This window comes from Budorcas taxicolor, chromosome 11, assembly GCF_023091745.1.
Source record: "Budorcas taxicolor isolate Tak-1 chromosome 11, Takin1.1, whole genome shotgun sequence".
NCBI lineage: Eukaryota > Metazoa > Chordata > Mammalia > Artiodactyla > Bovidae > Budorcas > Budorcas taxicolor.
This window is the reverse complement of record NC_068920.1, coordinates 121,113,975-121,132,362: the sequence shown is the minus strand read 5'-3', so window position 1 is coordinate 121,132,362 and position 18,388 is coordinate 121,113,975. Positions and strand designations below refer to the sequence as shown.

At 39.2% G+C, this 18,388-nt stretch overlaps 1 protein-coding gene across 1 annotated transcript; it reads left to right on the top strand.

Annotated features, from left to right (window-relative positions):
• Window positions 1-16,689: 16,689 nt before the first annotated feature.
• On the top strand, window positions 16,690-17,781 carry LOC128055313 (60S acidic ribosomal protein P0-like). The gene has a single exon (XM_052647815.1). The coding sequence runs from the start codon at window positions 16,761-16,763 to the stop codon at window positions 17,703-17,705; it is 945 nt and encodes a 314-aa protein (XP_052503775.1). The 5' UTR covers window positions 16,690-16,760; the 3' UTR covers window positions 17,706-17,781.
• The last annotated feature ends 607 nt before the right edge of the window (window positions 17,782-18,388 follow it).

Here is an 18,388-nt window from a genome sequence, read left to right as displayed (position 1 = left end):
CCTGCTTAATTAACCCTAAAAAAAAGTGTATAAAACTTTGCCTGAGTTCTAATAATAAATTTTCCACTGTTTTAATAAACTGAGACAATAGGAATAAACAATTGGACGCCTACACATAGCAATGCCTGACCTAATCAGGAATCTTTTAGAGACAAGCCCCTAAAGGTAAGTTACAGGCCAGGGAATGGAGAAGTCATCTGCAAATATACCTGGCTCAGTATCTAAAAGAAAATTCAAACACAGGTCCAGCACTAACCAGTAAATAATAATTTACTACATTCATTTGATGAATATTACTACTTAGTAATTTTGACTTCTATACCTGCTTTTCCTCTGCAGTACTAGATAACTTTATAAACTCTCATCAATCACAAATTAGGGAGAACGTCAGACTCAGAAACCTAGTAAGGCAGTGAAAACTTTCTAAAATGGCAAACAAAAAACAACAGTCATCAGGAGACATCATCAAAGCTGTAAAAAACATTTTCCTCCAGGACAGATCCATCTATTCATTTTAGCTAAAGATTTCCTAGAGCCTTTCAGAGTCATACTTACAGTCAACTACCTCACATTTAGCTTAGTGTTATGCATGTTCAGTCAGATTCACTCACTCTTCTGCTGCACCTTACTACTATCGTTACTTTCTCATCCCATGCCCTAATCATAGAAGGAATGCAAGAAGTTAACAAGCTCCCAAAAACCTCATGTCCAGCTTTCCAATCTGCTATCAGTTCAGTTCAGTTCAGTCTCTCAGTCGTGTCCGACTCTGTGACCCCATGAATCGCAGCATGCCAGGCCTCCCTGTCCATCACCAACTCCCGGAGTTCACCCAAACTCATGTCCATTGAGTCTGTGATACCATCCAGCCATCTCATCCTCTGTCGTCCCCTTCTCCTCCTACCCTCAATCCCTCCCAGCATTAGGGTCTTTTCCAATGAGTCAACTCTGCATGAGGTGGCAAAGTATTGGAGTTTCTGCTTCAGCATCACTCCTTCCTATAAACACCCAGGACTGACTTCCTTTAGGATGGACTGGTTGGATCTCCTTACAGTCCAAGGGACTCTCAAGAGTCTTCTCCAACACCACAGTTCAAAAGCATCAATTCTTTGGCACTCAGCTTTCTTCACAGTCCAACTCTCACATCCATACATGACTACTGGAAAAACCATAGCCTTGACTAGATGGACCTTTGTGGGCAAAGTAATGTCTCTGCTTTTCAATATGCTATCTAGGTTGGTCATAACTTTCCTTCCAAGGAGTAAACGTCTTTTAATTTCATGGCTGAAATCACCATCTGCTGTTATTTTGGAGCCCCAAAAAATAAAGTCCAACACTGTTTCCACTGTTTCCCCATCTGTTTCCCATGAAGTGATTTCGATGATCCAGTGGATGTTGGCAATTTGATCTCTGGTTCCTCTGCCTTTTCTAAAACCAGCTTGAACATCTTGAAGTTCCAATCTGCTATAATAGGAACCAGTTTTCTAAAACTAAAAAGTACTGAGACATATAGAGAACTTTTATTGGCTTAAACCCTGCTTCTACCATCAAAATCTATTTCCTTCAGTTAAAACTCTGTACCAGATTACTACACAAAAGATAGAATATACATAGATAATACATTTTAAAAAATTACTAAGGATGCCATGTTTGGGCAGCATGGGAAAGAGATATAGTCAGCATATTCGTAGCCATAGGTTTTTCTTGTTTTGCTGTTGGTTTGTTTTTACCCTACCTTAACATGCATAAATATTCACTATACCACTGAAGATAATACACATAATATATTTAAGTCACTCATATTAATATTTGCTAGATGTATAAAAGTTACCTTATAGAAAATTTGGAAGCAAGTCAGAACAAGCACTTTAATACCAAGTTTTAACAATTTTGTTAAAATGTATTATTTATAATTCTTATAATAAATTATTTTAATTGCAAGGAAATTTTACTCTTCTAGATGGAACAGAAGTCTCTCCTTGAGGACTTACACTTTAATCTTGGGTTTTCAAATACTGATGTGGTTGCACGGCCTTTTAAAGCCTTTGGGTACAAAATGATAAAATGTGGTTTTAGTTATTGGCATGCCTGTGCAACAAAGCATTTAGGAGGTATGATTGACAGGCCAGAACTGTGTATAAAGGAAAACCTATGCTTATGTCTGCTTCAGTGACTTTATTAGCCACACCCTACTTGTAAATTGTAAACTGTCATTCAAAGTAGCATGGTGATGTTTTAAACAAGTCAGGTTATAATACCTCTACTTCTTTTGTCTTAATGCCTAAAGGTAAATTCAGAAAGTGCTCCTATGTTTTGGCTCATAAAATCATCCATCTGGGAAAAAAATAAAATAAAAAGTCCAAACAATAAAGAGCAAGGCAAATAATATTTATTACACTATGTACCTATGTAAATTGAATATTTAAACATAACAATTAGATAAAACAAACTTCATTATAGCTCAGCAACTATTTCAGATGGAGGATGAAGTTATTAATTGTTGTTAACCAATATTTTAAAATATACTGTTAATATATATAGAATTTAAACTGCTATTAATATGAGAAGTTTCACTGGAGACCTTTACTATCTTTGTAAAGAACTATGGGGAAGTCTCTTTTAAAGCATGGTATAGCTTATGAAAAATGACTAATGTTACATTAAAATATTAAATACAGAAACAAATACATATACACATCATACTTTTCTAACATCATTTTGGATTGAAATAAGGAAAACAAGCATTACATTTTACTAATATTCTAAATATTCTTCCCAGAATTTTAGATAATTTAATCTTAATAAAATATGAACTCATCAAAGGTAGAAACTGTACATAAAAACACAATAAAGTCAATGAAAATCCCTCATGATCTGCTCCTGCTAAGCTGACCAAAATCTTACTTCCAACAAAATAACTTTTGTGGTCTAAACTTAAGGTAGTAATTCAAATATCTAACTTTTAGGTTAAGTATTAAAGGTTTCAATACTTGTACCATGAATTTGTTGTGTTGTTAGTCACTCAGTTGTGTCCAACTCTTTGCAAACCCAAGGACTGTAGCTCACCAGCCTTCTCTGTTCATGGAATTTTCCAGGCAAGAATATTGGAGTGGGTTGCCATTCCCTTCTCTAGGGAATCTTCCCGACTCAGGGATCATACCATGAATTACCAAATTGAATTCTAGTCAGTGCTCAAATTTAAGGTAAAAACTTTTCTGTGTGATTACTCAAAGCTTAGTATTCAGTGGTGACAGTTCTAATTTTTGTATCTGAACAGATATAAAGGCTGTGTCAATGGGTGGGGGCAATCTTTAGGGGCAATGAGATAGTCTAGTCTTTATCTGTGATTCATTTGTAGGAATCTTGGGTTTTTCTTTTTCAAACCACATAACTATGTCTTAGGAAGCCTATTTATCTGACAAGAAGAAAAGATAAGCACCTGTTAAGCTGATGTTTAAAGCCCAAACTAGTTTTGAAGTAACAAGAAAGGGAAAGCTAACAGTTCAAATTTCAGTCACTTTTCATCTAAACTCATCAATGTGTGCACTGGTCCATTAATTATGTGGCCCAACACAAAATGATATGTTAGTCATCCCTTTTACTCTAGCATGACAGATGTGAGGTAGGATTTTAGTTCAGGATAAAGAAAGCTATTTCAAATATTTTATTTTACGTCTTGCTCTCAAGAATTTATGTTAAGTCATGAATGAAACAAAAAACTACTAACTGAGGATCAAATTGTTTTGTTCATCACTCTATTTAAACCAAAATAGAATTGGAGAGATTTAAAACCTATAATTCTAATGGACCACACTTTTCTCAGTTAATGAAGTATTCTAAGGCAAAGGTTAGCAAATTATTATCTGTAAAGGTCCAGATAGCAAATATTTTAGAATCTGTGGACCATATACTTTGTCACAACAATTCAACTCTTAATCTGACATTGTACAAAACCAGCCATACACAATGTGTAAATGAAAGATCAAGGCTGTGTTCTAATAAACTTTTTTATGGACACTTGAATATAAATTTCCTATAATGTTCACATGTAACTTTTCATTCCAATCCCAAAGAATGAAAATGCCAAAGAATGCTCAAACTACTGCACAATTGCACTCATCTCACACGCTAGTGAAGTAATGCTCAAAATTCTCCAAGCCAGGCTTCAGCAATACATGAACCGTGAACTTCCAGATGTTCAAGCTGGTTATAGAAAAGGTAGAGGAACCAGGGATCAAATTGCCAACATCCACTGGATCATCAAAAAGCAAGAGAGTTTCAGAAAAACATTTATTTCTGCTTTATTGACTATGCCAAAGCCTTTGACTGTGTGGATCACAATAAGCTGTGGAAAATTCTGAAAGAGAGGGGAATACCAGACCACCTCACCTGCCTCTTGAGAGATCTGTATGCAGGTCAGGAAGCAACAGTTAAAACTGGACATGGACCAACAGACTGGTTCCAAATAGGGAAAGGAGTATGTCAGGATGTATATTGTCACCCTGCTTATTTAACTTATATGCAGAGTACATCATGAGAAATGCTGGGCTGGAGGAAGCACAAGCTGGAATCAAGATTGCCGGGAGAAATATCAATAACCTCAGATACGCAGATGACACCACCCTTATGGCAGAAAGTGAAGAACTAAACAGCTTCTTGATGAAAGTGAAAGAGGAGAGTGACCACGTTGGCTTAAAGCTCAACATTCAGAAAACTAAGATCATGGCATCTGGTCCATCACTTCATGGCAAATAGATGGGGAAACAGTGTCAGACTTTATTTTTTTGGGCTCCAAAATCACTGCAGATGGTGACTGCAGCCATGAAATTACAAGACGCTTACTCCTTGGAACGAAAGTTATGACCAACCTACACAGCATATTAAAAAGCAGAGACATTACTTTGTCAGCTAGGTCCATCTAGTCAAGGCTATGGTTTTTCCAGTGGTCATTTATGGATGTGAGAGCTGAACTAGAAAGAAAGCTGAGCACCGAAGAATTGATGCTTTTGAACTGTGGTGGTGGAGAAGGCTCTTGAGAGTCCCTTGGACTGCAAGGAGGACCAACCAGTCCATCCTAAAGGAGGTCAGTCCTGAGTGTTCATTGGAGGGACTGATTTTGAAGCTGAAACTCCAATACTTTGGCCACCTGATGCAAAGAGCTGACTCACTTGAAAAGACCCTGATCCTTGGAAACATTGAGGGCAGGAGGAGAAGGGGACAACAGAGGATGAGATGGTTGGATGGCATCACTGACTCGATGGACATGGGTTTGGGTAGACTCCAGGAGCTGGTGATGGACAGGGAGGCCCTGGAGTGCTGCGGTTCATGGGGTCAAAAGAGTTGGACACGACTGAGCAACTGAACTGAAGTGAACAAAGTATTCTTCTATTGACTTTCTTCCAACCACTGAAAATGGAAAAATCATTCTTAGTTTTACAGGTTGCAGAAAAAAATGCATCAGACTAGATTGGGCCTGGTCTTAGTTTGGCAACCCTTGTTCTAACGGATTATTTGGGTTCTTGCTTTGTGAATTATTTCAGTGCTTCAAAAGAAAAGGATGTCACAGAGGTTTTTAAAAATTTTTTTTGAAATCTTATTCAAAGTATTTGATAGATCTTTTAAAATCCTATCAATTAGTTGCTAGAATGAGTAAATGGTAACATTGCCATTTAAAATATTTCTTCTAGATGAACCTAATCCAGTGACTTTAGACCACATTATTGTTGTAGTAGTCTCAAACAGAAAACATCACTTTGCAGTATAAAATCTAGTTCTGTTTATTCTGTTTTAAGATTTCCTATGCTAATGAACTTTCAGGAAAAGAACGTAAGTTTGGCCACTTCCTAAATTATGTGTTTTAGATGAGTATTAAGTATTGTGACAGAGAAGGCAATGGCACCCCACTCCAGTACTCTTGCCTGGAAAATCCCATGGATGGAGGAGCCTGGTGGGCTGCAGTCCATGGGGTCGCTAAGAGTCAGACATGACTGAGCGACTTCACTTTCACTTTTCACTTTAATGCATTGGAGAAGGAAATGGCAACCCACTCCAGTGTACTTGCCTGGAGAATCCCAGGGACGGGGGAGCCTGGTGGGCTGCCGTCTATGGGATCACATACAGTCGGACACAACTGAAGTGACGTAGCAGTAGCTTAGCAGTAAGTATTGTGAGGTATTAAGTATTCTGATGACAAACGTTAATTATACATGTCTATTACATAAAATTCAAACATTGATGAAATGTTTAATTAGGAAAAATAAAAGCTGTGTATAATCCCACCTACCATAAAAGAAATCTTAATATTTTACATATTTTTATAGTTTTTCCCCTAATATATTTTAACAAAATATGATCACATATTACTTTGCTTTACAAATTTCCTTTAAAATTTTTTTAACAGTATTTAGGAAAGTTTCATGTGTATTTAGATTGACCCCTTTTTATTAAATAGCTATATTATTAATTTGTATGGATATACTATAATTTGTTTAATTAGTATTCTATTGTTGGATATTTGAGTTTTTCTCAGTTTTCATGAATTATCAGTGCTGCCAGAGGATTCTGAAAAGATGGCATCAGTGTAGTATTGCAATCTCCTTGAAATTCCTTGTAAAACATAAACAGCAAATAGGATAGTAAACCCCAAAATCTATCTACACCAAAATCTAGTAACAACATATTCCCATGAACCACCAAATATAAGTGGATTAGAACAAATAGCCAGCAGCTACAAAATGTATTAAAATTTTCATGTATTCACAAAGGCCCATATTGAGTGCTAATGCAGTATGATTTCTGCCTAGTGTTCTGAATGTCAAAGTGAAGAAATACAATGAAGTTCTGGTAAATGATGAAAGTAACTAACAATCTCTCAAGGTAGCCAAATGCCTTATCATCTAATTAGGAACATGAAGAGGCTTACTATGGCCCTAAGAGAGAACTAAATGCCTTTTGAAAACTAGAGAATTTAAAGGGGGAAACATATAAAAATTAGAAATCAGTGAAGGAAATCAACAAAAAGTTTGAAAACATTTGCAAATCATAAATCTGATTACAGCTTAATATCCAAAATATATAAAGAACTCAGTAACTTAAAAGCACTTCAATGACTTAATAGCAAAAAGACACATGATTTCATTAAAAAATGGCCAGAGGAGCTGAACAGACATTTTCCCATAGAAAATTAATGGATGGCTAGCGCTTACTCCTTGGAAGGAAAGTTGTGACCAACCTAGATAGCATATTCAAAAGCAGAGACATTACTTTACCAACAAAGGTCCGTCTAGTCAAGGCTGTGGTTTTTCCAGTAGCCATGTATGGATGTGAGAGTTGGACTGTTAAGAAAGCTGAGCTCCAAGGAATTGATGCTTTTGAAGTGTGGTGTTGGAGAAGACTCTTGAGAGTCCCTTGGACTGCAAGGAGATCCAACCAATCCATTCTAAAGGAGATCAGTGCTGGGTGTTCTTTGGAAGGAATGATGCTAAAGCTGAAAGTCCAGTACTTTGGCCACCTCATGCGAAGAGTTGACTCATTGGAAAAACTCTGATGCTGGGAGGAATTGGGGCAGGAGGAGAAAGGGACAACAAAGGATGAGATGGCTGGATAGCATCACCGACTCAATAGATGTGAGTTTGAGTGAACTCTGGGAGTTGGTGATGGAGAGGGAGGCCTGGCATGCTGTGATTCATGGGGTCGCAAAGAGACACGACTGAGCGACTGAACTGAACTGAACAGGTACATGTGACAGAATGCGCAGAAGCGAGGCAGCTGTGACGGACCGCAGCCAAGAGGAGCTACCCCACGCCCAAGGTCAGGGGCAGCAACTGAGAGCGCCAGGCTGCGATGGCGCAGGAGCAGCCGAGAGGAGCTATCCCACATCCAAAGAGCAGCGGCTGCATGGGCTCAGGAGGGCTGAGAGGAGCTACTCCACACTCAAGGTCAGGAGGGGCGCAAGGTGAGGAGCAGCAGCTGCGCTTTGCTGGAGCAGCCGTGAAGAGATACCCCATATCCAAGGTGAGAGAAACCCAAGAAGACAGTAGGTGTTGAAGAAGGGCATCAGAGGGCAGACACACTGAAACCATAATCACAGAAAAGTAGCCAGTCTGATCACATGGACCACAGCCTTGTCTAACTCAATGAAATTAAGCCATGCCATGTGGGGCCACCCAAGATGGACAGGTCATGGTGGAGAGGTCTGACAGAATGGTCCACTGGAGAAGAGAATGGCAAACCACTTCAGTATTCTTGCCTTGAGAACTGCAAGTACAGTATGAAAAGGCAAAATGATAGGATACTGAAAGAGGAACTCCCCAGGTCAGTAGGTACCCAATATGCTACTGGAGATCAGTGGAGAAATAACTCCAGAAAGAATGAAGGGATGGAGCCAAAGCAAAAACAGTACCTAGTTGTGGATGTGACTGGTGATAGAAGCAAGGTCCAATGCTCTAAAGAGCAATATTGCATAGGAACCTGGAATCTTAGGTCCATGAATCAAGGCAAATTGGAAGTGGTCAAACAGGAGATGGCAAGAGTGAATGTCGACATTCTAGAAATTAGTGAACTAAAATCGACTGGATTGGGTGACTTTAACTCAGATGACCACTATATCTACTACTGTGGGCAGGAATCCCTTAGAAGAAATGGAGTAGCCATCATGGTCAACAAAAGATTCCAAAATGCAGTACTTGGATGTAATCTCAAAAACAACAAAATGATCTCTGTTTGTTTCCAAGACTGATGCTGAAGCTGAAACGCCAATACTTTGGCCACCTCATGCAAAGAGTTGACTCATTGGAAAAGACCCTGATGCTGGGAGGGATTGGGGGCAGGAGGAGAAGGGGACGACAGAGGATGAGATGGCTGGATGGCATCACCAACTCGATGGACATATGTTTGGTTAAACTCTGGGAGCTGGTGATGGACAGGGAGGCCTGGCGTGCTGCAATTCATGGGGTCGCAAAGAGTCAGACACGACTGAGCGACTGAACTGAACAGGTACATGAAAAGATGTTCGCCATATCATCTGGGAAACACAAATCAAAACCACAATGAGAGGCTCAGTATTTGTGGCACCTGGGCATTAGTAGGATCTTCCTGAGCCAGGAATCAAACTCGTGTCTCCTGCACTGGCAGGCAGATTATTTACCACTGAACCTCCCGAGAAGCTCTAAAGTACATTCTTTTAAAGCTTAGTTCACAAACTCTATCAAGCCTACTCAATCTCATGAACATATCTCAATAAATATTCAATACAACATATTTAAAATATTGAGCTATTGAGAGATTGGTTCAAGATGTTGGAGTAGAAGATGTGTGTTCATCTTGTGTGAGAGAACTGAAATCACAACTAGCTGCTATACAGCCATCAACAGGAAGATGATGAAACACTCCAAAAATATATACCCCACCTCCAAAGACAAAGAAGAAGCTGCAACAAGATGGTAGGCAGGGCACAATGACAATAAAATAAAATCCCATACTTGCCTGGTGGACAACCTGCAAACTGGAGAACAATAACACAAAGAAGATATCCCACTATTGTGAAAGTTCTGAGCCCCATGTCAGGCTTCCCAGGCTTGGGATTTGACAAAGGGACTAGGAATCCCCAGGGAATCTGACTTTCAAGGTTAGTGGGATTTGACTGTAGGCCTTCCACAGGACTAGGGCAAACAGAGACTCCACTCTTAAAGGGCACAAACAAAATCTTGTGCACACCAGGACTCAGGGGGAAGGAGCAGTGACCCCACAGGAAACTTAACCAGACCTACCTGCCAGTGTTGGATGGTCTCTTGTGGAGGTGTTGGTTGGCAGTAGCTTGCTGAGGGGATAGGGGCACTAGCAGCAGTGATCCTGGGAGGTGCCCTTGGTGTAAGCCCTCTTGGAGGTTGCCATTAACCCTATCATACCTGTAGACCACAGAGCTGGGTTGCCTCAGACCAAACAACTAACAAGAAAGGAGCATAACTCCACCCATCAGTAGACAATTGGATTACAGGTTCACTGAGCATGGCCCTGCCCACCAGAGTAAGACCCAGTTTTTCCCACTGCCAGTCCCTCCATCAGGAAGCTTAAAGAAGCCTCTTTGCCTGATCCACCAAAGGTTAAACAGAAGAAACAAGAAGAACTACAATCCCTCAGCTAAAAGTTTCATCATGGGAAGTTAATCAAAATGAAAGTACAGAGGATTATATCCCAGATGACAGGACAAGATAAAACCCTAGAAAAACAACTATTAATAAACGAAGTGATAGGCAATCTTCCAGGAAAAGAAGTGAGAATAATGATACTGATGATAATCCAGGATCTCATAAAAAAAATGGAGAAGTTACAAGAAATGTTTGCCAAAGACCTAGAAGAACTAAAGAACAAATGAACAGAGATGAAATACACTAGAAAGAATAAAGCAGAGAAACGGGCAGAACAGATAAGTGACCTAGAAGACACAACGTTAGAAATCACTGCTGCAAAACAAAATATAGAAAAAAAAAGAATGAAAAAAAATGAAGACAGCCTAAGAGTCCTCTAGGACAACACACCAACATTCATATTATAGGGGTCACAGAAGGAGAGATAGAGAGAGAAAGGACCCAAGAAAATATTTGAAGAGGTAGGAGCTGAAAACTTCCCTAACATGGAAAAGGAAATAGTCAACCAAGTTCAGGTAGCAGAGTCTCACGAAGGATAAGCCCATGGAGAAATACACCAGGATACATAGAAATCAAACTGACAAAAATTAAAGGCAAAGATAAAATATTAAAAGCAACAAGGGGAAAACAACAAATAACATACAAGGAAACTCCCTTAAGGTTATCAGCTGATTTCCTGACAGAAACACTACCAGCCAGAAGAAATGGCACATTACATTTAGAATGATGAAAGAGAAGAACCTACAGCCAAGCATACTCTATCCAGCAAGACTCTTGTTCAGATTTGACAGAGAAATCAAATCTTTACAGACAAGCAAAAGATAAGAGAATTTAGCACCACCAAACCAGCTTTCCAACAAATGTTAAAGGAATTTCTCTACGCAAGTAACACAAGAGAAGGAAAGGACCTACAGAAAAGAAACCCAAAACAATTAAGACAATGGTAATAGGATCACATGAAGTGTGAACTTCCAGATGTTCAAGCTGGTTTTAGAAAAGGCAGAGGAACCAGGGATCAAATTGCCAACATCCGCTGGATCATGGAAAAAGCAAGAGAGTTCCAGAAAAACATCTACTTCTGCTTTATTGACTATGCCAAAGCCTTTGACTGTGTGGATCACAATCAACTGTGGAAAATTCTGAAAGAGATGGAAATACCAGACCACCTGACCTGACTCTTGAGAAACCTGTTTGCAGGTCAGGAAGCAACAGTTAGAACTGGACATGGAACAACAGACTGGTTCCAAATAGGAAAAGGAGGACGTCAAGGCTGTATATTGTCAGCCTACTTATTTAACTTATATGCAGAGTACATCACGAGAAATTCTGGGGTGGAGAAAGCACAAGCTGGAATCATGATTGCCAGGAGAAATATCAATAACCTCAGATGTGCACATGATACCACCGTTATGGCAGAAAGTGAAGAGGAACTAAGGAGCTTCTTGAGGAAAGTGAAAGAGGAGAGTGAAAAAGTTGGCTTAAAGCTCAACATTCAGAAAACGAAGATCATGGCATTTGGTCCCATCACTTCATGGCAAATAGATAGGAAAACAGTGGAAACAGTGGCTGACTTTATTTTTATGGGCTCCAAAATCACTGCAGATGGTGACTGCAGCCATGAAATTACAAGACGCTTATTCCTTGGATGGAAAGTTATGACCAACCTAGATGGCATATTAAAAAGCAGACAGTACTTTGCTAACAAAGGTCTGTCTAGTCAATGCTATGGTTTTTCCAGTGGTTATGTATGGATGTGAGTTGGATTATAAAGAAAGCTGAGCACCAAAGAATTGATGATTTTGAACTGTGGTGTTGGAGAAGACTCTTGAGAGTCCTTTGGACTGCAAGGAGATCCAACCAGTCCATCCTAAAGGAGATCAGTCCTGGGTGTTCATTGGAAGGACTGATGTTGAAGCTGAAAATCCAATACTTTGGCCACCTGATGTGAAGAGCTGACTCATTTGAAAAGACCTTGACATTGGGAAAGATTGAGGGCAGGAGAAGGGGACGACAGAGGATGAGGTGGTTGGATGGCATTACTGACTCAATGGAAATGGGTTTGGGTGGACTCGGAGTTGGTGATGGACAGGGAGGCCTGGCATGCTGCGGTTCATGGGGTCACAAAGAGTCAGACACGACTGAGCGACTGAACTGAACTGAATAGGATCATAAATATCGGTAACTACTTTAAATGTAAGCTAATTAAATGCACCAACCAAAAGACATAGACAGGCTAGGTGCATGAAAACACGTGCATGTGTGTACTTCCACTTACCACATCACCCTACTTAATCTCCCAGATTGTATGTAATTGTTTTTTATTGTTAGGTTAATAGTGTTTCTATTGTGGCTTACAATTATGATTTTTTCTCTGGCTATTAATTATGAACACTTATAAACATCTTTTTTTGGTTGTGATTATATAACTATTAGTTGTTTTAATATCACTGTATCATGGTTGGTCAATAAAAAATAATAGGATTCAGTATCACTACAACTATCATATAATAGAACAATGTATAATCATTTTTCAAAATCTAGATGTGCATTACAATTATTTTGTAATATTTTGAAAAATACAAATATTCAGTTATTGTTTTTTTCTCCAGCACTCCAGATGTGATTCTAATGAGCAGCCATGTTTAAAAACAACTGCACTATAGGATGACATTTTACTTTTGTCTAGTTTGTTTCACTTTTTCTATTTCATATTCAGTACACCCATTTCATTTAGTTTTTCAGTTTCCCTGTTTTTATCTTCTTTCTCAAGCCTCTATCAAGTGTAGGAGAAAAGATTTTGTATACATATACATATACATAAATAGTGAATGACAGGAAAACCTGGCATGCTACAGTCCATGGGTTCACAGAGTCAGATACAAGTGAGTGCCTGAACAACAATATATAAATAGTATGCATTATATTAAAATATTTTAGGAAACTTACAAATTTCTGCTCAGCTAAAAAAATTATGACATTTTGGTTCCATTTGTTTGACTAAGTATGAATAGAATGCCAGGTATCTGATTTATATTCACTCATAATTTGTATATAGTTCTATTTATTCTGGCATCGACTATTGTAGCTAAAAATCTAGAAAGCTTATTATTTTAGTGTTTTTTTAAAAAACATTTTGAATAAAGCTTGAACTTCTAATCCACTTCTGAGAATATAAAATATTATGTGGTAAAAAACATTGAAAATTAACATGTGATATAGTATTAACTAAAGTTCAGATTTCACAAAATTTTATGCTAGTGTCCATTATTATTTTCATACCTTATTCAAGATTCTATATTGTATTGAACAGCTTCAGCTGAATGCATATTCAAATTTGATAAATGTTCCTTTCATTTTAAAAATTCTATTACAAATATTTTCTAATTTTCCTTGTTACCGCTTCTTAGATACACCCATCATTCAGAAGTGGACATTTAATTTCCAAAAACACAATGTTTCTAAAGTATTTTTGAAAGCAACCTCTCATTTTGATATTAATTTCTCATTTAAATGCTTTCTTCTCTGCAGTCACCCTCTCTGTTTTTTCAGTCTTTTAATTGAGACTTTCAAATGACTAAGTCAAAGATCTTTCTTAGTAAATGTCAAATTACACTTGGAAAAATGTGGGTTATTTTCAGATTTTTTTGATATTGATTTCTAACATAATTCCACAGTAATTAAAGAACAAACTATTTGATTTCAGGATCAAACTATTTAATTTTTTCACCTTGTTTTACATCTCTAGATATGTTCCAGTTTCTACCAATTGATAGTCTACGGGAAGTTGAATAGAAATTGTATTCTGCTGTTGTGAGAAAATTGTACAATTCTTAATTATGTTGAACTGGTTCATAGTGTTTTTCTGACCTACTATATCCTCCTATTCTGTCTATTCAATCTTTCAATTTTTCGGAGTTTGATATTGAAACTACTGAATCTACTAGAAAATGATTGTAATATACTTTGTTGTTAAGTTGCCCAGTTGTGTCCAACTCTTTGTGATCCCATGTACTGCAGCACACCAGGCTTCCCTGTCCTTCACTATCTCCTGGAGTTTGTTCAAACTCATGTCTGTTGAGTCAGTGATGCCATCCAACCATCTCATCCTGTCGCCCCCTTCTCCTCTTGCCCTCAGTCTTTCCCAGCATCAGGTTCCTTTCTGTATGTAACTTTGTTCTGTATTTTCCAAGTCTCCTATCAAAGTGCTACCATACTTACATAATTTTAGGAAAAGAAAGAAATCACAATCAGGTATTACCTCACACCTGTGAGAATGGTGGTTATCAAAAAGAAAAAAAAATAACAAGTGTTGGTGAAGATGCAGAGAAAAGGAAAGCCTGTGCAATTGTGGTGAAAATGTAAATTTGTAGAGCTACTACAGGAAATAGTATTGAGATTCCTCAAAAACTTAAAGTAGAACTGAAATATAATTCATCCATTCTGCTCCTGGGTACAAATCCAAAAAAATTGCAATCAGGATCTCAAAGAAATATCTTCACTCCCATGTTCACTACAGCATTATTCACAATTGCTGAGACATTGAAGAAACTGAAGTTATGCTTTATCCAGCTAATGAATGGATGAAGATAGTATGGCATATACACAAACACACAGTGGAATATTATTCAGCCATAAAAAAGAATGAAATCTTGTCATTTTTGACAACATGGATAGACCTTGATGGCATTATTCCAAGTGAAAAACGTCAGATGGGAAAATATAAAGAGCATAAATCTCACTTATATGTGGAATCTAAAAACAAAAACAAAATTAAGATGAGCTCATGGATATAGATAACAAATTGGTGGTAGCCTGAAACCGGGTAAGAGGAAGGGTGTGCAGGCAAAATTGTTAAACAGGGTCAAAAGGTACAAATTTCCAGTTTTAAAATGAATGAGTCATAGGGAGGTAATGTACAAATTGGTGACTATAGCTTTGTTGTTCAGTCACTCAGTCATGTCCAGCGCTTTGCAACCTCATGGACTGCAGCACACAAGGCTTCCCTCTACTTCACTAACTCCCAGAGTTTGCTCAAACTCATGTCCGTTTAGTCAGCGATACCATCCAACCATCTCATCCTCTGTCACCCTGTTCCCCCCAATCTTTCCCAGAATCAGAGTCTTTTCCAGTGAGTCGGCTCTTCACCTCAGGTGGCCGGAGTATTGGATCTTCAGCCTCAGTACTTCCAATGAATATTCAGGGTTGGATTCCTTTAGGATTGACTGGTTTGATCTCCTTGCTGTCCAAGAGACTCTCAAGACTCTTCTCCAGCATCACAGTTCAAAAGCATCAGTTCTTCGGCACTTAACTTTCTTTATGGTCTAACTCACATCTGTATGTGACTACTGAAAAAAACCATAGCTTTGACTATACGGACATTTGTCAGTAAATGTTGGCAAGGGAGCAAGCATCCAGTTTGGTATTGCATATTCGAAATTAGCTAGGAGTATGGATCATGTAAATCCTCATTAAAAGAAAAAAAAATGTGTAACTATGAAGAGTACATCATGCGAAATGCTGGGCTGGATGAAGCACAAGCTGGAATCAAGATTGCCGGGAGAAATATCAATAACCTCAGATAAGCAGATGATACCACCCTAATGGCAGAAAGTGAACAGGAACTAAAGAGCAGAGCCTCTTGATGAAGGTAAAAGAAGAGAGTGAAAAGTCTGGCTTAAAACTCAAATATCAGAAAACTAACATCATGGCATCTGGTCCCATCACTTCATGACAAATAGATGGGGGAAAATGAAAACAGTGACAGATTTTATTTTCTTGGGCTCCAAAATCACTGCAGACTGAGTGCAGACATAAAATTAAAGACACTTGCTCCTTGGTAGAAAAGCTATGACAAACCTAGACAGCATATTAAAAAGCAGAGACATCACTTTGCCAACAAACATCCATATAGTCAAAACTATGGTTTTTCCAGTAGTCATGTATGGATGTGAGAGTTGGACCATAAAGAAGGCTGAGCACTGAAGAATTGATGCTTTGGAAGTGTGGTGTTGGAGAAGACTCTTGAGAGTCTCTTGGACTGCAAGGAGATCCAACCAATCCGCCTAAAGGAGATCAGTCCTGAGTGTTCATTGGAAGGACTGATGTTGAAGCTGAAACTCCAATACTTTGGCCACCTGATGCAAAGAGCTGACTCATTTCAAAAGACCCTGATGCTGGGAAAGATTGAGGGCAGGAGGAGACGGGGATGACAGAGATGAGATGGTTGGATGGCATCACTGACTCAATGGACATGGGTTTGGGTAGACTCCGGGAGTTGCTGATGGACAGGGAGGCCTAGCATGCTGCGGTTCATGGGGTTGTAAAGAGTCCAACACAACTGAGTGACTGAACTGAAGGCGTTAAAATGCAAATGGTTCAGTTACTTTTTAACATTTTTGCTTTTTTGGTCTATTTCCTGTGACTTGCAGGGTTTTTTTGAGATTGCTGACTGAAGTTCTAGTTCAACAGAGAAATCCCAATTGAGATAGATAGATAGGTAAGTTAATTATCTTCTAAGAACAAAGCTGATTTTAAAAAGAAACCACCTCTCGCCAGGCGTCCTCGTATGAGTGACATCGTCTTTAAACCCTGCGTGGCAATCCCTGACGCACCGCCGTGATGCCCAGGGAAGACAGGGCGACCTGGAAGTCCAACTACTTCCTTAAGATCATCCAACTTCTGGATGATTATCCAAAATGCTTCATTGTGGGAGCAGACAATGTGGGCTCCAAGCAGATGCAGCAGATCCACATGTCGCTGCGCGGGAAGGCTGTGGTGCTGATGGGCAAGAACACGATGATGCGCAAGGCCATCCGAGGGCATCTGGAAAACAACCCGGCTCTGGAGAAACTGTTGCCTCACATTCGGGGAAATGTGGGCTTCGTGTTCACCAAGGAGGACCTCACTGAGATCAGGGACATGCTGCTGGCCAACAAGGTGCCGGCTGCCGCCCGTGCTGGTGCCATAGCGCCGTGCGAAGTCACTGTGCCGGCCCAGAACACTGGTCTGGGGCCCGAGAAGACATCCTTCTTCCAGGCTTTAGGCATCACCACTAAGATCTCCAGGGGCACAATTGAAATCCTGAGCGATGTGCAGCTGATTAAGACCGGAGACAAGGTGGGTGCCAGCGAAGCCACGCTGCTGAACATGCTGAACATCTCCCCTTTCTCCTTCGGGCTGGTCATCCAGCAGGTGTTTGACAATGGCAGCATCTACAACCCCGAAGTGCTTGACATCACAGAGGAAACTTTGCATTCCCGCTTCCTGGAGGGTGTCCGCAATGTTGCCAGCGTGTGCCTGCAGATTGGTTACCCGACTGTTGCATCTGTACCCCATTCTATCATCAATGGGTACAAGCGCGTCCTGGCTTTGTCTGTGGAGACTGATTACACCTTCCCACTTGCTGAAAAGGTCAAGGCCTTCTTGGCTGATCCATCTGCGTTTGTGGCTGCTGCCCCCGTGGCTGCTGCCCCCGCTGCCACCACCGCAGCCCCAGCCAAGGTCGAAGCAAAGGAGGAGTCGGAGGAGTCGGACGAGGATATGGGATTCGGTCTCTTTGACTAATCCCCAAAAAGCAGCCAACTGGGCCAGCATTATTTGTGAAATGAGAAAATAAAGGCTTACTTCTCTTAAAAAAAATAAATAAATAAAATAAAAATAAAAAGAAACCAAAACCCTAACATTTCTTAAATGATTATGATGTTTGAGGGCTTCCTAAAATTTTGTTTAGAAAATGCATATGAAGAATTCTTGTAAACAGCTCTTACTGGGTCTGGGTTTGTGTCCCTATAACTTAAAAGGTTTTATAGTATAATTGTTCTGTAAATATCAGCATTTTCTATATCTTGTGCAGTGTACACAAAGAAGCCATCAAATGGCTTATCTTGTACTTATCGACTTGTTTATTTTTATACCTCCAAGAAGCTGTATTTTTTTTTTACAAGAGCAGCTGCTACTTTGTAAATACTTTAATGGCCTCTGTTAAATAGCACTGTCAGTTTAAGATTTTCATTCTTTCACATGATCGCACATCTTATAATGTGTTTTACCCTGAAAATCCTTTGAGATTTTAGACTGGAAAGGACATATTTTTTTAAAGTACAAGGACAACAAAAGAATAGATAGAGTTAAAGAATAATGTGTAAGATCATCAGGGAAATAATGCCATTTATTTCATAGACAAATGTGTAACAGTAGTAAGTTCTCTTAGCTCACTTCTTTTGACTCGGGCAGTTTGTTGAAATGGA